At 39.6% G+C, this 25,244-nt stretch overlaps 1 protein-coding gene across 7 annotated transcripts in view; it reads right to left on the bottom strand.

The window, feature by feature from the left end:
* The window catches only part of ATG7 (autophagy related 7), a 235,602-nt gene that overhangs the window by 132,664 nt on the left and 77,694 nt on the right, over nucleotides 1–25,244 (bottom strand). For all 7 annotated transcript variants that reach the window (XM_056804664.1, XM_056804663.1, XM_056804665.1 and 4 more), the window contains one exon: nucleotides 20,207–20,287. In XM_056804664.1, coding sequence (XP_056660642.1) covers nucleotides 20,207–20,287 — 81 coding nt within the window. The remainder of the gene's footprint in view (nucleotides 1–20,206; nucleotides 20,288–25,244) is intronic.

Below are 25,244 nucleotides of genomic sequence, written 5' to 3'. Positions count from 1 at the left end.
TTTAGGAAAACTACTGCCATGAGGGAGATACTAAACTTATTAGGAGGCATAAAAGGAGTGTACCCTTGTGCAGGGTCCAGTTAAGATTACATTAACATAGAAATATTTAAGATCACAAATTTGGAACTAGGTAAGACCTTAGAGGCCTTACAATATGACTCCTTCATTTTACAGATGAGGAACAGAGGCCCGGAGCAGTTATACGACTAGAAAGGGACAAGAAACAAGGTTGAACTTAAAAAGGAATCATAGGAAAAAACAAGGGCTGATAGAAGAGTGTAACTATTAAGAGTGAGGATCATAAACGAAATATGGAAGGCTGGAGAACTGAAAGTGATCAACAAGGAAAAATTAAGGCTAGTATTCACTCTTGTTAAGTAAGTGAATGAGAAAATATAGAATCGCTTTTTTGTGTCCCCCCTCCCCCACCCCTGGCACCACTCCTTTAACCATGTGGTCCGGATGATGAAAGCAAAGGCTCCTTTCTGTAGGTTCCTTTCTGTCCAAATTGGTTAGACTCTGGTCCCACTCCCTGGTAAATTTAGTTGCTGAAGGGAAGCTGGGGGGGCAAATGCTCCATTTCTCAGTGTCTTGCATAATCGAGAGTTCATCTTATTTTTAAATTCCAACCAGATGCCCAATAGCTTTTAGTTATGGTTCTCTGGGATGCATGGCATATGTAAGTTATATAAAAAAAGAGATAAAGAATAAAGTAGAGAACCATAGTATCACATGATTTATACAGTTATCATCCTAATCAGGTCTGTTGTTATTCATATGCTTGTTGGAACCACAATATAGAATTTATAAGCCCATTCTCTTTAATAGGGAAGGCCAGATTGGGGTTCATGATATGCAACAGTAAAAACTATAGTGTTTTCCAGGATAATTATTGGCATGCTGTAGTAGAAAACAGATAAGTTTTTTGTTCTTTGCCTAAGGCCATACGACAGAAAGTGCACATAACTTTGAGACATCCAAACACAAAACAAGGCACAAATATCTCTTACAGGATGTAATAGAGACTTCAGATCACAACTTCCAAAAGCTTAAAATTCAGCATAATATTTCAATTTTGAATGAGACTTGACTTTCTACAATTTTAATTTATGTATTTGCAAATACTTATAATAACAAGTATTTATAAACAATCCTAAATTCCCATACTTTCACATACCGACATCAGAATTCTACAAAGAAATAGGATAATTACAACCAGCCAGACTGGTTCATTCTAAGTTGTACATGTACAAAGAACAAGTAAAAGAAAGCTACTCAAACAGCAGCTGAAATGGCGAGTCAGAGCAGTTACAAAGAGCATGGGCAATTGAAATGTTACCAGTATCAGGATATAATGAAGTAGAACCTCAAATACAGAAGAAAATGAATGGCTAGAAAGTAGCATCAAGCCTGGGATAACAGGATAGGGGCAGGGTGACTCATTTTAAACAAAAAGCTGAAGCCCTATTCTCTATTAGAATTTAACATCTGGAAAGGACCTTAGAGATAATCCAGTCCAATTTACAAGTGAGGAAACCAAGGGCCACAGCGGCTAAATGAGATGGCCCAGTGTTACCTAAATAGTAAAAGGCAGAGCCACGACATGAATCCCATACTCCTTCCACCATCTTTCCAGGAGGCAAAACAGCTTGAGCATGAGCTCTAAAAGCAGCAGCCCCAGTCACAAAACCAAAAGATAGTCTTAGAATAAAAGTGTCACTGCACAAACACCACTGGTCACCCATCAGTTATACCTATACACTGGAAAAGCAGCTCAGTCACAATGCCATCTTTCAAAAACAGATTTTATAAAAAGATGATATAGAAGACTTTGAATATTAAGGTCCTAATTTATTAAACACATTGCCTTTAAAAGCTTTTTTTTTAATCTACTATTTCCAAATACTACATAGAAACAACCATTTCAAAAAAGCAAATTTTTATTGAGTCCTTTCCCCACACTCTTCTTTGTGCCGAACACTTTGGGAAGTAGAAGCCCTTCTTGTCTTTATGGAAAAGAAAATCTAATTGGGGACACAAGACTCACATACTTGAAACAAATAGAAAACAATGGCAGTATACAGCAAAATGCTCAATTGAATATAATTCTGAGCCCAAACTTCTGCACAGAGCATCAAGCAATCAAGGAAACAACGAACATTTATTAAATACTTACTATGTGCCAGGCACTGGGGATGCACAGGAAAATGTGTTTTCATTTAACACTCAGACAGCCAGTCACAGAATCTCCGAGCTGGCAGAGACTTCAGAGGTCATCTAGGCCTCTACATAACTAAACAAGAATCTCCTCTATAATTATTGCAGACAAATGGTCATCCAGCCTCCATAGGAAGACCTCCAGCAATGGGAAACCCTCCAGATTCCAATACAGCCCATTCTACTTATGGACAATTTTAATTGTTTAGGAGTTTTTCCTTATATTAAGCCGATGTTTGCCTTATGTTCCTAGTTCAGATCTCAAGGCACAGAGAACAAGTCTAATCCCTCTTCTATATATCAGTCCTTTAAATATTTGAAGATAGGTAAATATTCTAAGTGGCTCGGGGGATAGAGTCTGGAGTCTAGAAGTCCTGAGCTCAAATTCAGCCTCTGACACTTACTAGCTCTGTGACTTATGGGAAAGTCATTTAACCTCTGTTTGCCTTAATTCACTGGAGAAGGAAATGGCAAACCACTCTATTAGCTTTGCCAAGAAAACCCCATGGACATTATTGGTCCATGGGGCCATGAAGAGTTGGTCACGAATGAACAACATATGCCTCCCAAGTCTTTGCTTCTCAATTAAAGAACCTTAGTTCCTTCAACTATTCTCATATGGCTTGCTTTTTAGTCTACTCACCATCCTCATTGCCTTCCTCTCAAAACAAGATAGAATGCCAATACCCCTTTTAAAATATGGCAAGCAAAACTGAACCTAGTTCTCTAGCTATGGCCTTATAAGAACAAAGAATATCTATGTGATCACTTCTCTTTTACTAGATACCAGGCTTCTATTAGTGCAACCTATGGTCACATCATAATGTTGACTCATGTTGACCTATCTGAAATCCATTTAAAGTCTATTAAAAAATTCTTTTTCACATGAACTTGTGAGATTTTTAAAAGTTCAAATTTAAGATTTTATGATCATCTCTAATACTACCAGATCTGTCCCACCCAAAACACCAAATTTCTCTTTCCTGTGTGCTACCCTCTTTGACTTTTGCTGTGGGTACAGAATAGGGCATAAAGAATTACAGTTTCTATAACACTAATATATACTCACTAGATGTATTCTAGATGTGAGCAATTCATCTAAATATCAATAAACTATAGAAGGAAGAAAACCCTGTTACTATAGACAAACTACTGTACATTAAACCAAAAGAGATGGATGACCAGAAAGGTGAGTGGGTGAGTCACATCAAGAATCCATGTAATATCAAAGAGGGCAAGAAAAAAGTTCTTCAAAGAGGATGTACTCTCTATGGGGGATTTCTCAGGGAACATGAGCAAGAGTTCTATAAGATGGCAAGGATGAATCTGTAAATCTGTACCATTTTTTTGTGGTAGGGCATGGAATACCTCCATTGATGAGGTGACAGATGTAGTAAAGTATTAAAGTATAAGGAGAATATAAAGTTGGGCTTTTCTAGGTCTCAGTTACTCATCTATAAAATGAGGGCCTTGTAACAGATGATCACTAAAGTGATCATAAGTAGTAAAAATAGGTTTGAAGGTGCTAATCAGGGTCCAAGGACAACACCACCTGGAGGATTATAGAAAAATTCATGGTGAAGGCGGCATTTAAATAGGGACTTAAAGGAAGAGTTGGATTTCCTTGATGGGCATCCTTTACTGGAGAAGGGATATAAGGTAGATAAAGTCAAAATAATCCAGCTCTAAAATTCTTTGACTCTATAAGTTGTCACATTCCTATTGGTAAAATAATAGTGTTCAACTAGGTGATGTCTAACTAAGGTTCCTTCTAGAGTTAACATTTATGAAATTATGAAAACTACCAGGTAAAAAGCCTTACAATCTAGAGGCAGATGGTTCACTACACTTGCCTAAGAGGCTCTGATAACAGTAATAATAACACCTCATTTGTCCTCACAACAAGCCTGGGAGGTAGATGCTATTATTATTTTCATTTTACAGATGAGGAAACTGATGTAGACAGAGGTTGAGATATGTCTAGAGGTCATAAAACTAGAAAGTCTGGCCTCTGTCTGAGACAACATTTGAATTCTGGCCTTCCTGACTCCAGGTCCTGTATTCTACCACTGCCCCACTTAGCTTTCCTACTTTGGGAAAAGTGGCACCAAGCCAATGAAAATGAACCCACATGCTGCTATCTTTGACATATGTGAATAATGGAGGGTGAGAAATAGCTTCATGAGTGTCCTTCTCAATCATAGTCTATCTCACAACAACTATTCCCATTATCTTCCTTCCTCCCTCTCCCCCAGCTCCTACTTTAATCACTCCAATGCTGTGCTTTTATGTCCTATTTCAGTAATGAGTCATTTAAGACTGGTCTGAGGGTCACTCAGTACAACCAAGACACTTCTGAAGTTGCCATTCTACTAGGAATACATCTCAAGAGATAACTTTCACACACATCTTTTTCAAAATGAGTTACCTTCTTTTAAAAGCATCCCAGAGTGGAGCTTTAAAGAAGTAGAATCTTAGTCCTTGTCCAAGCTGGATCATACACTTGTCATCTGGGGTCCTCTGTGAGAGGCTGCTTTTGCTCTGAGGGCTTCCCATTCAATGGGAAACCACAGGAAGCTGGGGAGACAGCCTGCACATGTGGGCTTCCCTGTGATCTGGGAGCCAGCCAAAAAATGATGCCATTGCTCATTCCTGGGTTCCTGGAATGCACTGGTCCCACTCTTTCTATGGTGGTTTCTGGAAAACCACCTGGACTGCATTCTAATCCAGAATGACTTCATGCATGGTGATTTCATTCACACTTCTATCTGCTGTACAATGGAGTGGACAGCAGGCAAACTGTCCTTTCTCGCAAACCCACAGAATTCCGGTCGCATTTTCATAACTCAGTAAATGCAAAACAGAAGCATTTGCATTTGTTTTACAGACCATTGTCTTAGGATCTTAGCAGCTGTATGCCCTGCCCAACCTATCCCAGCCTCTTCAAAACAATACTTTTCTCAAGTTAAGGATCTACTAAAATGAAAAATGAACTGCTATTGATATAAGTAAGTGGGCAGGCATCAAATCCTAGACAGGTATCCTAAGGGCCAGGGTCCTATGGCCCGTGGAAGCCTTTCAAAGGTCACTGCTTCGCTCTAACTCCTAAACTAGGTGCCCTCTGACATCCTGCCTCAGCTTCCTCTATGATACCCCAGCTTGAGATTCTGGATATTTCCCAACCTGTTTCTCTAGATCTGTTCCCTCAGGCCCCTAGTGCCCATCCTGGCTGGGCCCCAGCTCCCCCGGCAGGAGAGCTGTTCTTAACCCAGAAGCATTGCATGCTGATCCCAGATGAAACTGCCAGGCCTCAAGAGGCTCTCTACCACCCTCTGCTGCTCCTGGTAAACCTTATGTGGCTCTAGGCCTGCCTTTCAGGGTCCCTGTTCAAAGGCTCCCCATTGAGATTGGAGAAATCAGGTAGGAATCAGGAAGTCAGTTCCTTTCAACAAGAAATACTCTTCCCACCCCAGAAGCTGGTCACAGGGCCTGAAATTCTACCAGGAGAAAAGAGTCCTTCTGGGTCAACAAACACTTCCTGAACATCTACTATGTACTGGGTCCTAGGGGAGCAGGTGTGGAGAACAGAGAGGGCTAAGACTAGATTGTCTTGAAGGAGCTCCATACTTAGGGAAGAGGGGCTTTGAAGAAGGGATTCTTCACTTGGTGCCAGTGAACTTATTTCCTTCATTTAAAAAAAATACTCCAACATGCTTGGTTTCCTCTGTAGCCACATATATACTATTTTATGCATTTAGAAGCATCATTCTGAGCAGGGCTCCAGAGACCTCATTGACTGCCCAAGGGCTCCAGGACACCCAAAGGTGAAGATATCCTCTTTAACATAATGAGAAAGCTTCTCTGACAAAGAGACCAGATATAAATGAGGGCAGCACCAACCTCTTGGAATAGAGGAACAATCTCCAGTGTGATCACTTCAAAGAGCTCAGACTACAATATTTTTGTCAGAGAACTAATCGTGTTCTAATCACACCACCATGTGTTTATGCCAATGGTATTTAAAGCTCCCAAACAGTCACACTGGGCACTGGATGCCCATTCCAGTGATGTGGCTACTGTACAAAACATCCACAGAGCTCTTCTTATTTCCAATAGCTCTCTAAGATCAACTCAAGTGGCTGATCCTTGCCCACTAGAGGAAGAGGAGGAGGAGGCCTGGGTGAGGAGCCTTAGAGGCGAGATCTGTATAATCTCAGGGCTGCACAAATGCTCCAGGCTCCTGGGGGAGGGAGGTGCAAGAAGAGGTAACAGATGGGCATACGAGACAAACTTGGCATGCTTCCTAGTTTTATCTAAGGCCCAACCTGTAGCTGGATCTCCACTTGGTAATGCACAGTATGATCCCAAAGGAGGAACTTACTTGGGCGGAAGGAAAACACTATTCAGTTGGAGCAATGAAATTATAGTGACAACACAATAGAAAAGGACACCAAGGGCTGGTGAAACACTACATTTGTCCTAACTTACCTGGTTTGGCAATAACCTATAAATATACTGTCACTAAATTCTACTATAAGACTGCACGATTATTATAACATAGCACCTATATGTATGTCCTGCCCAAGCTATCCCAGCCTCTTCAAAACAATTTGCAAGAGCCAATTCATAAGGTTTATAGGTTGTTCCTATGGAACAAGTACTCCTCATAAAGTTTTACCCAATACTGAGTTTTCTTTGGAACAAGTTAAGGACCCATCACTACAAATGGTTGATAGGAGTACCATCTAGTTCCAGAATTCTCTGGTTGCTCAGAGCAGGTCCCTAAAGAGATATAGTTTCAGTTCTTCTAACTCTAGGATAGAGTTATGATTTTCTCTATATATTCCATATATATTCTTATAATCCATGTGTATGTATGGATATAGACATATATGTGTTTGTGTGTATGTATGTCTACAACTATATCTGGATCTAGATCTATGGGGTCTACAATCTGTCCAGGTCATGCCTGGTTTTATCCATTCCCTTCAAGATGCTATATCCTAGAAGTCAAATAATAGCCATGTACAGAAGTAATGTGCCACCAAACTATTTCATAATTTGAAAATTGTAAAATCTTTTTCTTCCCACCTTAGTTTCATGTTCTGTTCCTTTTTCATCCTCTCTTTGCAGACATTAATGCAAAGTTCACACCCATGTAGTAGAAAGACAGGCTGAGGGTCACATGGTAATAGCAAGGAATAACACCAAGTGCTATACTGATAAAAAGACCTTACAGGGAAAAGGCAGGGAGGCAGCTAGGTGGCTTAGTGGATGGAGGGTCAGGCAAAGGTCCTGGGATCAAATCTGGCCTCAGGTACTTCCCAGCTGTGTGACCCTGGGCAAGTCACTTAACTCCCATTGCCTAGCCCTTACCACTCTTTTGTCTTATCAAATAGTACTGAGTCTAAGATAGAAGGTATGGGGTTTAAAAAAAAAAAGTCCCAAACAGGAAGTTCTCCAGGATATTGGATAGATGTTCTAGGGAAAATGTACAGGAAGATATGAATGCAAAAGGAATAGGATGAGATGACATCAAAGGTTTGTAAATGGCACCATCAAAGGAAAAAGTCATGTTGATGACAGATTGTGGATCCCCTCTAGGATAAGTACTGAAGTTCCCAAGCATAACTATTGAAGGCAAGTATCCTCTACATTCCAACCAAATGACACTTGATATAGGACATCCCACCTCAATGCCTTTGTACAAACTATCCCCATCCCCCAACCCCCGGCCCAGAATACTCTTACTTCTCACCTCTGTATATTGGCATCCCTAAGTCCCTTCAAGGCTCAGCTCAGAGGCCTTTCTTGTTTCTTACAGTTGTTAGTATCTACCTTCCACCCCCCAAGGCATTGTGCATTAAATTAAAAAAAAAAAAATATATATATATATATATAGAGAGAGAGAGAGAGAGAGACTAATCTACCAGAACACTGACCAAGTTAAATATAGCAACTAAAAAGGTACTGGAAGTCTGGGGCATGTGTTATTTCCCTGAATCTTATATTCTCCCCTGAATAATGAAAGAAGCTCACTGACAAACTACTTTGCAGAAAACTTATAAGGAATCCTGGAAAAGTACCTATAAAATATTTTCAAAAGAAATAAATGACTACAACAGTGCCTGAGGAGATTAAGCCACAGTTTGTTGTCTTTGGACACCTCAAACTTAATACATCTGAAACAGAACTCATCCCACAAACCATTCTTCTCTTCCTAACTCCCCTTTATCTGTTTTGAATACTACCCTTCAGCTAACCCCTCCGAATCACTACCTGAGTCATCCTTGACTTCTCAATCTCTCTCATCCTCTTTATACAATCTGTTTCTAAATCTTGTCAATTCTCCCTCCACATCTCTCATTTTTTCCAACTCCCTTCTCTCTCTACAGTCCTCATTCTGGCCTCTCGCCTCCTAACTGGTGTTCCTGCCTTCTCTACCACACTATTGCCAGATAGATATGTCTAAAATAGAGCTAACCAGTGCAAAAGTAAAATGTAGAAACTATTAGGGAGAGATCAGCCAGGAAGAGTCCAAAGAACTAGAAAAGAATAGTCATTCTGGGGACAGTTACGTGGCAATCAATCAAAAAACATTTATTAAGTGCTTACAATATGTTGGGCACCATGACGTTTCCCTTGTATCTCTTAAAGATCTTTGCTCATGCTCCTCCTGTGTAAGTGTCATCTTAGCTGTGTCAATGTCTCATATGTCTTTTGTAGGTTCCTTGAGGAGAAAAGCTTTCATGGGCTTAAATGTGTGCTCTCCATTTTTATATCTCACTGAGCACATTCGCTTGCCAAAGATTTAATATGGGTTTCAATATGTCCTGAGTTCTATTCTTGAATTTTCTATCTATTTGGTGATTCTAAAGAGAATGGATTTTACTAGTGCTAAAAAAATCACATCACTTTTTGCACAAGAAATTCTAGTGGGTACCTGCTATCTCTAAGATAAAACACGACCTCCTCAGCCTAGCACTGAAAGCCCTCACTAGTGGGGTTCTCATTTACAAATTGGCATTCTTTCAAAACCATCTCCTTCATGAGCTTCAGTTTGCAATCATACTTGTCTACTTGCTATTCCCCTTCTCTGGCCTTTGCCACCATGACTCAAAAGCTTTCCTATCCTGGAATATCCCTCCACCATGATAGCCCCCCTCTTCTCACTGGCAAATTCCTTCTTGCAGCTGGCCATGCTTCATTACCCACCTAGCTGTGCTATTGAGTCTCAGGTCTTTACTACCATGACTTATTTACTATCTACCACTACATCATACCATACACCATTTACTACATGATGCCTTCTCACCTAGGAGAAAGTCAAAGGAATGTTTTCCTCTCCTTACAAAAATCATAAAATCCAAATGAACGCTGTACCCTTCGGAGCAGCCACAGCTATACATTTGTTTCCATGAGGAATTTTCATGGCTCAGTATGTTTTTTAATGAATCCAATATACTTTCAAGACAAATTAGAGAATTGCATAATGCCAGAGATGAAGGAGACCTTAGTAGCCACCCAATCCAAAAAGATACAAAATGAATTCAAGAAACCCTTGTCTAACACAGCCTCCAGTGACACAGGACCCACTGTCTCCTGGAACAGCCTAGTTCACTCCTTTCTTCCTTTAGCTACACTAAATCTTGAGATGCCCATCAGTGTCTCCCCCTCCCCCTTCACCCTTATTTAATATCTATAAGAAGAGTTTTTTCTTACATAGTTCATTTCACTTTCTTAATACAAACTCTTATCTTCTGTCCTAGAATTGATATGAAATATTCTAAATATCAGTTCCAAGGTAGAATAATGGTAAAGGCTAGGCAATTGGGGTTAAGTGACTTGCCCAGGGTCATCCAACAAGGAAGTATCTGAGGCCAGATTTCAATCTAGGCTCTCCTGACTCCAGGCCTGGCACTCTCCAATGAGCCACTCAGCTACCCCTCTTAGTCCATTTCTAATAACTTTAATTGTTGAGAAAGGCTTTCCTAGTTTCTCTAGATTAGAGAAGGTAGCAACAAGTGTTTTGCCAGTCTTCAAAATTTGTACCATCACTGAAGTTGTGGTACCATTTATAAAGATTTGGTCATTTATGCCTGTTACAAGCTACAAATTAGACAAAGGGACTTATTTTACATTTACCAACAATATGATGTCCTAGGGAAAAGGTAACCTCCAGTCTCATCATCTTTATTAAAATAATTAAATAAACTTTTTATAGTGCTAGAATTACTTAAACTAAGGAGACTAGCCATTCATTCTACAATTTAATCATTATTACCACACAAAATATTAAGTAAACAAGTTAAAAGGGCATCAACTTAGAGAACGGGATGTTCTTTGTATCCTCTACAATAAGAAGTCAATGATGTAAGTAATTTTTAAAATAAATTTTAAAATACCTGAACAAGCAAGTGGAAGACTCTTTGGGGAAAAAAGGGAAGAAATCACAAAATATCTCTGCAAAAGCTGAATGCTAGAAAGTGCCCTTTCATAAAATTTTAAGCCAGTTTTCTCCACTAAAACTCAAAGGCTTGTTATTCCTAAGGATTCCTTCTTTAGAAATAATCTTTACAAATACAATGGCAAAATGTAGAAAGAGTCAAACAAAACCAAGAATGGAAAAACTAAAAAAAGAATATCCAATAAACTACAAAGCAATGAATGAATAGGAAATCACACCTCCATACTACTCAGTGGCAAGTAACTCCCATGATCAAATTCTGCTAAAACAATTATTTTAACAATGAAACTCTATGCGTCTAATATTAAAAATTTCCTGGCACCAGCTGACAACCCACTTTTTTGCAAGCCAATATCTGAGACGACAGAAGCATCTGCATAGATCCCTGAGAGTTCAATATGATGCAGAGATTTCCCAGCTACTCAATTCATAAAACATTTCCTAAGCACCTATTGTATATACAACAGTGTTCTATGGGCTGACGGGACAAAATTCATGTAAAATATTATGCTCTGCTTTCATGGAATAAAAGGATAAGATAAAATATGTAACTTCAGTACAAAACAGCTAAGTAGATCAAGTAGAACCAACCAAGTTGGCCTGAGGCCAACCCCTGTCCTCCCTGTCAATGGCCTCTTTTCCCCTCCAGGATGGGCACTTCTCTCCTATTCCCACCTCTACCCAAGGAAAGAAGAATCCTTGCTCTATTTCCCCTGGTGCTAGGCTGCTCCTCTCCAGGATCCCTTCCCTCCAGGGCACATACTCTCATTTGCCCTAAGGACTCTTAGGCCTTGACATCTTCCCAATGAGTGCATCCATAAGCTGCTCTGCAGCTGAATGTTCTTCTATGGGTTGTCTTTCCCAATTAGAATATAAGCTCCATGAAAGCAAGAATTCGTCTCTCTTTCCTTGCATCTACAGAATTTCATACAGTGTTTGACACATTGTACATGCTTAATAACCTTTCTCACTCACCTTTCATTCAACTTTGGTGTAAAAAAAGAAACAAAAAATAAGCAAATAGTTAAGCCTTTGTTTGAGGCTTATCACTAAAAAGAACTTTACAATTTTCCAAAGGCATTCCAAGTAACTCTCCTTCCCCTGTTCAATTCTGGGCCTGAGTTACTGACCACTTACATAATCTGTTCAATATATGTAAATAGACTGACAAGTGCTATAAATTTGTCCAACTTTATATTAAAGATGAGAGGATGGATGATGGAAACAAAGGCCATTTTCAACATTGATGCTCTTTGAGTGATGAAACGTGATGAGTTATGGATTGGAAAACTCAGAAGATTAAACGAAGGCCACTGAAGAGATACATAGGGATTTAAGTTTCTGATAGGCCTCCAGGACTCAAAATGCAGAATAAGTACCAAATAGCTAAGTCAAAGAGCATTATGTGACGGGGCAAGAAAGAGCAGGGCAGAATCCTTCTTGCCCAACAAGCTATCTGGAATCTCAGACTAGTCTCTGCCCAGGCTCACAGCTCCCTTTCTAGCAGTCTGCCTGCCACAACAGAAACGTTACTATGCTAAAAATTAGAAGACAAGGATTCTAAGCTGTGCCAATTATCAGTTATCAGTGTCCTTATGCCAATCACTACAGCTGTGAGCGACAGTTCTCTGATTTGTAAACTGGGGGCTAACAGGTGCTTCCTCTCTCCCAAGGATAGTGATGATAATCAAATGAGATAATGTAATAAAAACAACCCACATTTCTAGAGCACTTGGAGAGTTCCTAACAATCTTACATGGTAGAAGGTGGAAGCGTCATCTGCCCTGGTTTACAACTAAGGAACCCGAGTCCTATGCAGGAGAGAAACTAAGTGATGTGCCCAAGGGCAAACAGCTAGGTCTACCAACACCTAATCCATTTCACTTTAGAAGGAATAAGCATTTATTAAGGACATAAAATGTGCCAGGCTCTGTGCTAAGTACTTTACAAATATTACTCCATTTGATCCTCACAACAACCCTAGGAAGTGATATCACAATATTAGGGGATAACTTAAAAAAACAAAACAAAACAAAACAAAAAACCACAAAAGGGTAGTGACATGTTGGGATCTATGTATTAGAATGCTCAATATGGCAGAATGTGGAGAATGAATTGGAAAGGGAAGAAGAGAGTAGAAACCAAAAAACCAATTGTAATCATTTAGAAATCTGTTGATTCTTTTCTGTGCCTAGGACTGGCATCCAAGTCAGAAACTGCTCCAAAAGGGAGCTCTCTGAAAGTTTTTGCTCCCATTTAAGTTAAAGTATCTCTGGGCATTGTGCTCGACTCTCCCCTTCCTACCTAGCTTGCCATAAATTTAAAGTTCTATGATTGTTTTTTGACAAAGTACCCTCAATGTCATCCTCCTGTGACTTGATACTGGCCCTCTTCTTTTCATCAATGTTACTTTCTAGGGGCTTGATGATGTCACAGGAGTCTTGATACATATCAGTCCACATCATTTTCCTTTCCTGGGGGAAAAAAAGTGAGCAAAGAACAACGTAGCATTTATTTGCTTAAATATTTCAAGAAGGTAGAAGCCAAGAGTATAAAAATCTTGAGTCTCTCAGTTGGGGCTTTTAACTCCCAATAATGGCTCTCCAAAGACAGGCTCTCTCCTTTGGGTGATTAGGCAGTTCTGGAGACCAGGCAATTATGGGCTGCTGAGAAAGAGTAGCTATATGCTGCTAGTACCATCCCACCACACATATGGAATGCATCACACTTTAAAATAGAAGGCTGGAGGCCCCTCTGGAGAAAAGAGATAGTATAAGGGGACCTTGGGAGTTACTCATCATTTTCCAGATCAGAGATTTATGACCTTTCTGAAATATAGCACTAAGAACTGGCCTTTTCCAGATTTTGAGTAATATTTGCCACAAAGAAGTAGCATTCAAAAATTCCTGGCACATTTGTGTAGATCTTCAGAGTAAGATTTGGTCAATATTTTCAAATGGTTAAGAGTTAAGCCATATGAACAGGATGATTACTTCTCTGAGCTCATTTTAAATAAAATGAAAAAGAAAAGTTGCATAGCAAAGTTAGTGCCATAAGGGGCCTCAGAGCCCATGCAGTACAATCTCCCCCATTTGGCAGACGAGGGAAACAAAGTTACTGGTTCATGCAGGTATTACAAGGACCAGAACCCAGACTTCTTGACACTTCTTCCCATCGCTTCATACTTTCTTTGTGTGGTGTTAGGGAACATGGAAGCTCTCTGGAACTGCATGAAGGAAGAAAGGTTTTACATGGAATTTCTAACTAACCATCACAGCTTTAAGCATTACATAAAGTACACAGGATTCAAGCTCAAGGAACACCCTGAATTTGAAAAGGCAATAAGTGAGAGAGCCCCTTTCCCTCCATCTCTGCACAAGTATATGTGTCAACCTTCCTAGGACTGCTTGTTAACAGCCTGTCAAATCAAGGTTTGAGTTGCTTATCTCCAGGGCCCCTGCAACCTAAGTCTGAAAGTGCTAATACCAGCACTCTACCTCACAGGGCTATGGAGAAGAAGGAACTTCAAAACTTTTAAGTGTTGGAGAAATGAGAATTGTTCTTACTGGTGTCATGGGACAGTGGTTTTGAAGGGGAGATTTTAATTGACAAAACAAAATTATGGCCCTACATTTATTAAGTGGCCACAAAAGGAGACAGGAAAAGGGTGAAGTTGCTGATGACTTCATTTGTTAAATAAAGACCAAATGATAAAAGTACAGACAAGTCATGACCAATATAAGAATAAAAATTATCAGTCAGTTCCAGGCTGGCATTTACCCCCCAAAGAGCTAGTTAACCAACCTCCATCAAACAATTTTAATTGCAACCCACTGAGCCTGTCACAGAAAAGTCAATCTTATGGGAAGCCCAAGAGCTGAACAGGCATATTATTAAGACTGTTAATCACTTATTAAAGTCTTGAGATTGGGTTTCTCAGTTTCTCCTGCTCTATCTGTGGAGTAAACAGGCAAGTCCCAGGTGAGATGCAAATGAAGACCAGCAACTCCCTTCTTAACAGGCTGTTCCTTCCATATCACAGACAAAGGTTAGAGTGGAAAAGTTGTGCAACAATAACAGAAACACTTCTCAGGCAAATTCCTCTGAGACACTTCTCCGCTAAACTCTAACGATCTGTGGAAAAAGTTTCTGGATGGGTTCCTGGGTCTCAGAAATTAGTTTCTTGTTGGATATATCACTTAAAGTTGCCTTACTTTACTTTTTATAGCATGAAGGCTGAAATTGCTGGTTTAAAATATGGACATATGAAACAAAGTTGTGAAAAAAAAGTATTTAAAGGAAAATTTAGGTGAGGAGGAAATGTTAGCAACATTATGTTAATAAAGAATTCCACATGGGATTATTGGCTTCAGACTTTTACATCTCAGTAGTAACAACTTGCAGCATTATACTAGGTGACCTTAGGTTCCTTTTCTGGACCCTAAAAGCCTCATAGACAATAAAAGTTTTGTTTTTTTTTTATCACAGATCCCTTGTTTCCTTCAAAACTGTGCTCAAGTTCCATCTTCTGCATGAGGCCTTTCCTCATCTCTCCAGCTGCTAGGGCCCTGGCCTCAAAATAATGGCCTTGCATTTATTTTGCATATATTGCTACAAGTTGCTCAGATAGAACAGAAGCTCCTTGAGGACAGGCAATGATTCATTACTATCTTTGTTCTATCTTTGGCTCATAGTAGATGTTTACTCAAGGAGAGTTGAATGGAAATTCGAAGCCCTCTGGAATTATGAATGGAAGGTCAACTTCAAAATATTCAGAGAGGCCCCACACAAGCATTGATATAGAACACACCCACTCCTGACCACCACCTCCAGGATCCTCAGAATTGAGAAGCCAACATGAACTGTCAACAAGTCAGTCAGGAGCAAATGGGATAAGAATGCCTCCAATCCAAACCATAGACTCAAAAAGAAAGGGGGTGGGGGTGGGGAATGAACCCAAGAAAAAATGTATCATTCTCATCACAATTAGAGCAATGAGTAAAAACAGAAACTCTAGCACATGAGTTGGCAGCCTGTCCTAGAGATGCCCTTTCTTTACCCATACTAATAGCTTAATCAAGAAGTGAGGTTTTCTTCTACTACAGAGTTGCAGATAAAAAGAAAATGGCCAAAGCAAAAAGTTATTTCATGGGAGATTTTAAAACGGGCATTTTTAGCTTAGAAGAATCCTCCTAAAACAATGCAAACTATGTATGACATGAATTGGTATGAAAAAAATGGTGATATATACAAAGAAAAATTTACATCCTGTAGAATGAAGGAAATATAATTAGATTTGTCAGGTCAGAGTACTTGTATCAGGTTTGCAGATAATATGGAATGACATTCTCCTAAGCTAATAAAGAATAAGTTGGCCAAGTAAATAAACTCTTTTTCTACTGTAAGGAAATACGTGCACCAATGAAGCAATCTTTTCAGCACAAAAGAAACTTAATACCCCAACCACATGAAAAGCGATCTCTATGGGAATAGCAGAGTTGCTAAAATCCAAGTCAGTTTGTATTAAATCGTCAAGCATGTTTATGTAAAACAGGCCTCTTTTAGAATGACCACCAAGAGGAAAGCATTTTGTTAGAAGCAAAAAAGTGATACCTGTATTTAATTTAATGCTGACTACCATAAGTGTGAGAGATAGAAAGAATGCTTCTCTGTTTCAAGACTAGAACTCATCTCATCAGCTCTCTGTTGAGAGGTATCATTTTGGATTCTTTTGTTAAAAACTAAAGGGACAAACATTACTAGAAGTATAACAAGTAAAAAAATGTGAGAGTGTTTTCATCCTATTTTTACATAACTCAACTATCTTTCACTGTACAGGAAGAGCTATTTAAGACTAGGTAAATTTCTAACCCTTCTGGCACATTTCATTATGAAAATTAATGCGATTAATCTCTTTTGTAACCTATTAGCTCAGCCATTCAAAGAAAGCAAGATGTGTTCCTCTAAAAGCAGGTAATCCAAAAGCCTGTATTTTTACAGGCAAAAGTGCACGTAGACACTCGTGGAGTCCTAAGCTGGGAGAGTATAAAAGCTACTTTGAAGAAGCTACTGAAAAGCAAAATTAGAAATAAGGTATAATACATATGGGGTTTGAATCAATGTTCATAGTATTCTTGGTGGTGACTACGAATGAAAAATAAAATGGGTACTCATCACTTGAGATATGACTAAAAAAACCTGTGGCATATAAATACAATGGAATATCATACAGTAAGATGTGATGAATTGAAGAATTCAGAGACATGAGGAAAGAAAGGCATAAACTGATGAAGAGCAAAACAAGCAAGACAATATGCAACCACATAAATTAAAAAGTCACTTTCAGAAAAAGGACAATTGAATAAATTGAAAATCAATAGAGGTGCCAGAGAATGGATACTGAGATCTCTTTTACCTCTCACAGCAGAGGCACTGCATACTGTATATACTGCCCCATGTGGTCACTGTGTCAGGTGTTTTTGGTTAATTATTTTTCTTAATACAAGAGTGGGTTCAATCCAGAATGGAAGTTGAAATAACCACAATATAAAACCAAAAGACAGAAAAAATTTTCCTTTCAGAAAAACTGTTAAACATTTGCTAGCAGCCCATCACAACTACCTACAAATCTCTACTGACATAGCTACCACTTTAGTTCAGGGCCTTATCAACTTCCACCTGGTAAATGGCTCCCTTGCCTCTTTAGACTCTCCTCATTCCGGGCAAGGGAAATGGATAGGCAGTTCTCAGATAAAGAAATCAAAACTATTAACAAGCACATGAAGAAGTGTTCTACATCTCTTATAATCAAAGAGATGCAAATCAAAACAACTCTGAGGTATCACCTCACACCTAGCAGATTGGCTAACATAACAGCAAAGGAAAGTAATGAATGCTGGAGGGGCTGTGGCAAAGTAGGGACATTAATTCATTGCTGGTGGAGTTGTGAACTGATCCAACCATTCTGGAGGGCAATTTGGAACTATGCCCAAAGAGCAACAAAAGAATATCTACCCTTTGACCCAGCCATAGCACTGCTGGGTCTGTACCCCAAAGAGATAATGGACACAAAGACTTGTACAAAAATATTCATAGCTGCGCTCTTTGTGGTGGCCCAAAACTGGAAAACGAGGGGATGCCCATCAATTGGGGAATGGCTGAACAAACTGTGGTATATGTTGGTGATGGAATACTATTGTGCTCAAAGGAATAATAAAGTGGAGAAGTTCCATGGAGACTGGAACAACCTCCAGGAAGTGATGCAGAGCGAGAGGAGCAGAACCAGGAGAACATTGTACACAGAGACTAATACACTGTGGTATAATCGAACGTAATGGACTTCTACATTAGGGGCGGTGTAATGTCCCTGAACAACTTTCAGGGATCCAGGAGAAAAAAAACACCATTCATAAGCAAAGGATAAACTATGGGAGTGGAAACACCGAGAAAAAGCAACTGCCTGAATACAGAGGTTGAGGGGACATGACAGAGGATAGACTTTAAATGAACACTCTAATGCAAATACTATCAACAAAGCAATGGGTTCAAATCAAGAAAACATCTAATGCCCAGTGGACTTACGCGTCGGCTATGGGGGGTGGGGGGGAGGAAAAGAAAATGATCTATGTCTTTAACGAATAATGCTTGGAAATGATCAAATAAAATATATTTAAAAAAAAAAAGAAAAAAAAAGAAAATAAAAAAATAGACTCTCCTCATTCCAATCTATCTTCCTCTCTATGGCCAAGGTGGCATGCCCCCCTGGAACCCCGAACAAAATCCATAGCTCCCTATTGCCTCCAGGATCCAGCAGAGTCTTCTGGATCAAATGGAGATAGCATTTCTAAAGTGCTTAGCACAATGCTTGGCACATAGTAGATGTTAAGTTAAATATAAGTCCCCACCATCTCCACCTTCACCTCATCCCCCAGCATTTAAAGTTCCTCATGGCCTGGCCCCATCCTATCTTTTCAGTCATCTTACAGCACTAGACTCCCCTCTGTAAACTCTAGGACCCAGCTACCCTGGCCTCCTTGTTCTGTGTACAGAGTATCTATCTCGCCACTCTGACTTTGCAATTTTCCTCCCTGCTATGTTTTCCCTCTTCTCTCTGCCTCTTAACTTCCCTGGATCCCTTCAAGACTCAGCTCAAATTCTACTTGCTTGAGGAAAGGAGCTCTTTCCCAGACCCCTTAATCACCTTGTCCTCGGTGATGACTTTGTATCTGCTCTACATATGGATAATGTATGTACTGAGATATTTCTGTGCTGTTTTCCCCATTAGGATAATCTTCCTCAAGGGAAGGAATTGTTTTTTTTTTTGCCTTCCTTTGTATTCCTAGAACTCAGCAAAGTGAATGGCATCCAATCAGCCCTAACCAATGCTTGTCAATGGCTCAGATCTTAAAAACACAGCATCCAAGTTAAGTAGAACACAGTAACAAAGCACGAGAGCCTGGGGAGAAGCAGGAAGAAGAATCCTAACGTGAATTCCTTGGCACCAAAATTGCCATATGTTTATTAAACTAGCAGTAAAGCTACAAACTTTCCCTAGAAATCCATCAGGAGACTGCCTCACACTTAGGGCCCAAGAATTTGGCAGAGAAGATTCCAGATTAAAGAATGTGAATTGTCTTTGAAATCCAACCTCTACTCTTCCCCAAATCCCCCCAAATACAACTAGAATCCAGGGGCAGGTGGGCATGGCCAACAATTCCCAAATCACCAACAAAGCCCAATTTCAGATACAGCTCCAATGTAAAGATCTGGATCCATCAAGGACCATCAATCCAAAAAGGTACTATTGAAATCACTCAGTGGTAGATTGTCTGAAAAGGTGCCCAAAAGGTACTCATGTATGGAATATGTATGGGTGTAAAAATAAAAGAGACGGTATCTTAAAGACTATTTATTTTTAAAACCTGCCATAACTATGTTCTAAAAATACATCAGTCAGTTTCCATGACCGTGAACAACATCCCAGCTCTATTTTTAAGAGTCTTTTTTGAAAGATCAAAGCCAAAGGGCCCTTTTATTGGCTGCCTCCCAGAACTGTAATCTTTGTTTACTTTTCATTTACTACACAAAGCCAACTAGGGGGGAAACTGTATAGGTACCCCATCCCTTGAGGAATACATACAACAGACCTGGGGGTAGTCAGACCAAGGGGGAAGAAGTCAGGCTAGAGAATCTGATGCCAGGAATAAAATTGCTGGGCTCCAATAACTGAAAGAGATCTAAGATAGGAAATAGTCTTATATTCAGACACCATAAACCAAGTCTGCATAGGCTGGTTTCTTTTTTGGCAAGAACAGTGTTGGTCAAAGAGCTTAAAGAGATGGAAAAAGAGAAGATCCCAGGCCCCAGTGCTTCCAGATACCGCCAGCCTGCTCTCCCCCTTCCCCATCCAAAGCCCCTGCACATCTGGCTTCATGTCTCTTGTGATATTTAGGGGTGAAATGAGAATCAAGTAAAAGTCACTGTACATGGTCAATAAAGTGGACTAGATACCAAATGACTTACTTTGGAAGAACAAGCAGTACACTTGTCAAAGGCCAGGCTGACTGGAAGGACGTGATCAAACCTTGACAGAAACCCACGGATCTGAAACAAAACAGGAAAAATTCACTTGAGACCACAATGAACATATCCCCCAAATCCAAGTTTCATGTTTGCCCAAGGAGGGGAATTGGCCACATGTGGCAGCCCAGCCTCACATTAAATCCCTTAGAAAACAAAGGTGAATTCAGAGCACTGTACTGTAATCCCTTTGGGGGTGGCAGTTTGGTGACCTTGATATTTTTCTACCTTTAAGTTTTCTTCTGTATGTCTTTGACTTAATATAAAGCAGATACTCAGCAAAGTGCTTAAATGCAAGCTGTTGCTGATAAATAAGGGAACAGCACCACCTGGAGTACAAAACTCTTGCCTGCAATTGATTTGAGGGGAAAAGAGTGTAAAAGGGGGAATCCAATACAAATGAGTTTGAAAATGTAATGACTACAAAAAGTGATTTAGGCCAGTGGTGTCAAACTCAAATAGAGAGGGAAAGTGGGCACGAAACTGTAGGTAAGGAACCCTTTGCTGAAAATTGATTTGTTTGTCAATGTAAAATTTGTTTTAAAACATAACCTTATCTGTTTTATTGTATTTTTTCTTCTGTTATATGTTTTCTAATTACATTTTAATCTGGTTCAAGTCACACCCTGAAGGGTCCTGGGCTGCATGTGGCCCACCAGCTAAGAATCCAACACTTGTGATTTTGACCACTGAATACTTCCCTCTTAAAAAATCAATTAATATTGCCAGATGTCATGTGCTCAACCATTCTATGTGCCATACAGTATGAGAAAGCATCCTTTTTCATGGGCAGGCAGAGGGTATGAGTGGGGAATATAAATTTGGAAAGCTGGATATAATGTCAATAATCTTAATTATTGGCTAGCTTTGATGGCTATTATTTTCTCTCTTTTTGCCTTTTATTATAAAAATAGCTCTCAGGGAAGGACTGAGAAAGGGACAACATTGGATATGTAAAATCAAAAGATATCAATAAAGTCTTTTTTTAAAAAATACACTATTGGGGACAGCTGGGTGGCTCAGTAGATTGAGAACCAGGCCCAGAGACTGGAGGTTTTGGGTTCAAATCTGGCCTCAGACACTTCCCAGCTGTGTGACCCTGGGCAAGTCATTTAGCCCCTATTGCCTACCCCTTACAACTCTTCTGCCTTAGAACCAATATCCAGTATTGATTCTAAGACAGAAGGTAAAGGTATAAAAAAAATGCACAATTATAAGTAAGAAAGCTGCAAAATTCTGAAGCTTTTTTATACTTTAATACTAACAATTTTTTTTTAGAGCTGGTCAACAGGAACGTACTAAACTTTTAAAAAAGGCAAAAAGAAACAGAAAGTGCCTTCCCCAATGGACCAGCACCTGCCTCACTTCTGAGTTTGGCTAATTACATATTGCCATTTCCTAATCTGTAAAACGAAGCGGTTGGAATAGGTGGTGATCTCTAATGTTCTTTTTGGCAGCTAGGTGGCATAGTGAATAGAGCTCTAGATCCAGGAGACAAGAAAACCCGAGTTCAAATTCAAACTCAGACAGTTATTAGTTGCATAATGCTGGCTAAGTCACTCCTATTTTCTCCTCTGTAAAATGAGAACCACAACAGGTTTTTTGTGAGGATAAAATATCTGTAAAGTGATTTATCCATAAATTTAAAAATCCTTATAAATGTTAGCTATTATTATTGTTAACCACCAAGTTGAAACTAGAAGGCTTAGTGGATAGGGTGTCAGATCTAGAGTCGGGAGCTACTTCAGGTCAATTCTGGCCTCAAACACTTCCTATCTGTGTGACCCTGGGCAAGTACCTTAACACTACCTAGCCTTTACACCATTTCTGCTTTGGAACCAATACTCATATTGATTCTAAGACAGAAGTGAAGGGTTAAAAAAATTTCTTTTTAAGTCTATGAGTTTGCTTATTGCAAATATCAAAGCATTCTATGACTTGTGGTGAACTCACTATTTGGAAGGATATACTTGACAAAAGTGATTATCACAACATTTTAATATAGTTGGCACCATGTAATAAATCACAATTTTAATCTAAAATGGAGTTTGTAGCTTTTAGAAATAACCACTGATTAATTAGAAATGATGCTCATTCATCTTTGGAAATGAGACAGTCACTCAGTTTCACATCTCAGCACCACACGGGCCATTTCCTGATGCCAACACCAGATCCCTGGTGTTGCCAGAAGAAGAAGGGCAAGGCAGAAACATTATGTTCAGGCCTCAGTGCCTCAGAGCAGAGCCAGAAGAACTGTTTACACAAAGGCCACAATCACGTAAAGGAAAACAAAACTGAAAGACATGAGAGCTCTGCTCAAGGCAATGGGGACTGAGAATGGGGCACATTTCCCTCCTCTTGGCAGAGTGGGGAGGCTGCAGATGCAGAAGGAGGCATTCGTGGTCAGCTCCACCAATGAACTGCTGAGTTTTGTGAACACATATTTGTTCCAAAGAAAGGTTAGGAGGATTCTTGTAGACGGGGAACTGACAGCAATGTTAAAAAGAGCACTGATAAAACATTTACTTAAAGATTAAATAAGAATCTAAGTGGCCCACAGAAATATTAATCTCATGAAAGGATTTGGCAGGTAAGGATGTAAAAGAATGTTGGTATTGAAAGATTAGTTAGTATCCCCTGTGCCTCAATTAAGAGTCTTAATAGCCTTTTATATTTACTTTCAGGAGGCTTTATCTTCTGTAGCAAAGCGTGCTGTATTTCACTTTAATTAAAAATCAGACATAGTCATCATGAATGGTTTAATCTCCAAAAGCTTACCGCTTTTTGTATGTATGGAGGATCCTGAGATGCCTCTGCTAAAACAGTTCAGGTTGGACCACAGGAGGGGGACGTAAGAGAGAGCAAGAGAAGAGAAAAGTGAGGGGAGTAGAAAGGGGTAAGATGAGCCAGAGAGACAAAAGAGGGGGAGAGCAGAAAAGAGCAAGAAGGAGGGAGAGAAGAGAAGGGGAAATGGAGAAAGAGAAGGGGGAAATGGGAAGAAGAGAGGGAAAGAGAGAGGGTAAGAGCAAAAGAGGGGAGAATATTCTTGTTAGGTCGTTTCTGTACAAACTCAGTGCCCTGCAGAAGGGCTTTATTACGAAGTGGTGACTAATTCTCAGAAGTAACAGAGTTTAACAACAAAGGGAAGGACACTGAGATTCACAAAGCTGAGAAAAGGTGTAAACCTGTAAAGCATTAGTCCTCTTGGATGTCTCAGGTACCCAGGTTTTGCTATGGTTCAGATCAAAGGGGAGACAAATGCATTTCTAACATCTACATACAACAAGTTTCTTGTCTACAGTCTACAATTCAAATTTTCCTTTCATGTTTTCTCCCATTCACGTCTTCCCCATCCTTTAAATCTTTGGTGTCTTTCACTGCATGATTTCCCTTAACTTGGTACTCAGAAATAAAGAAATTAAGGAGCATGTAGGAGTGGGTTGCCAAGTATGTCTCTGAGTCCTTCTTTAGCCAAGCACAGCTCCTCTCCAGAGAACCCACAGACAGCAGCAACCCTTTGTAGGACGGGACTTCGGAACCTAGTTTATGGCATCCACTCCTCACAAAGCTATGGACCCCTTCTCAGAATGAGATTTTTTGAAGCATAAAATAAAATACAGACTCGGGGTACAGAATGAGACAGATTTTTTTAGACATGTTTAATGGTAGAATTTGTTTTGCTTGACTATAAAAATTTGTTACAAGGGTTTTATTTGTCTTTTTTGTCGAAGATTAGTTTTGTTTTCTTTCCAGTGGAGAAGAGTAGAGAAAGAAAACTTTTTTTTGCTGATTAGAAAATTTAAAAAATAACAATAAAGTTAAAAAAATAAAATATAGAGTACTATAATGGAAACCAATTATTGAAATAAAGATTTTTTCTCCATCCAAGAGAACTGTCAAGAACCTGTGGTCTACAGAATCTTAACAGGTTCTTAGCACCTTTAGGAATGCTTCGCAAGGTGATGCACAAGTTTTAACTTCAAGCAAAGCCACCTAAAGGCCCATTCCAAATAACACTGCCATAAACTAACTTCATCCCAATGGGAAACCTCGCACAACATTCAGTCACTGTGCACTGTTCCTAGGAACCTGCTCCTTACTTCACCTAATGAGCGTTTCACCAAACCAATTAACAACATTCGGAAGGTATCTCTATGCTTTGCCAGCTGTCCTGTGTGCAAGTTTAAGAAACTTTATAATGGTAATAGTAATAGCCTATAAGTAGTGCCTACTATATATTAGGTACTGTGCTAAGTACTTAATAAATATTATCTCATTTTTGCTCCCAACCACCCGGGAAGGTAGGTATTATTATCATCTTCATTTTGCAGTTGAGCAAACAAGCAAATAGAGGTCAAGTGACTTACCCAAGGGCACACAACTAGAAAACATCTGAGGCTGTATTTGAACTCAAGTCTTTTTGACTCCAGGTCCAGTGCTTTAAACATTATACCACATAGATGTGTCCCCATTTAAATGGAAATCCAGGGGGCAGCTGGGTAGCTCAATGGATTGAGAGTCAGGCCTAGAGATGGGATGTCCTAGGTTCAAATCTGGCCTCAGACACTTCCCAGCTGTGTGAACCTGGGCAAGTCACTTAACCCTCACTGCCTAGTCCTACTGACTCCAAGAGGAAAGGTAAGGGTTTTTTACAAAGAATAAGTAAGTAAATAAATAAATAAATAAATGGAAATCCATAGCCCCTAAAGAAAAGTATTTCAAAAAAGGATCCAATTTTTCCTTTAGCTCTCCTATGCTTACCTATCCCCCACCTTTGTGCCTCCTTATTTCTCCTCCTCAGTAAAGTCAGGCAAGTCAATAGTTAAGAGTAGACAAAAGAGAAAAAAAAGTGGATGGTTCTTTATGTATTGTCCACCCCCAGAACGTAAGCCAGGAAAAGACCACAGAGGTCATCCCTTCCATTGCCCTCATTTACAGATAGAAAACTGAGGTTCAGAGACATTAAGGGAATTGCCCAACA

This window comes from Monodelphis domestica, chromosome 7 (assembly GCF_027887165.1).
Source record: "Monodelphis domestica isolate mMonDom1 chromosome 7, mMonDom1.pri, whole genome shotgun sequence".
NCBI lineage: Eukaryota > Metazoa > Chordata > Mammalia > Didelphimorphia > Didelphidae > Monodelphis > Monodelphis domestica.
This window is presented reverse-complemented; position numbering and strand designations above follow the sequence as displayed.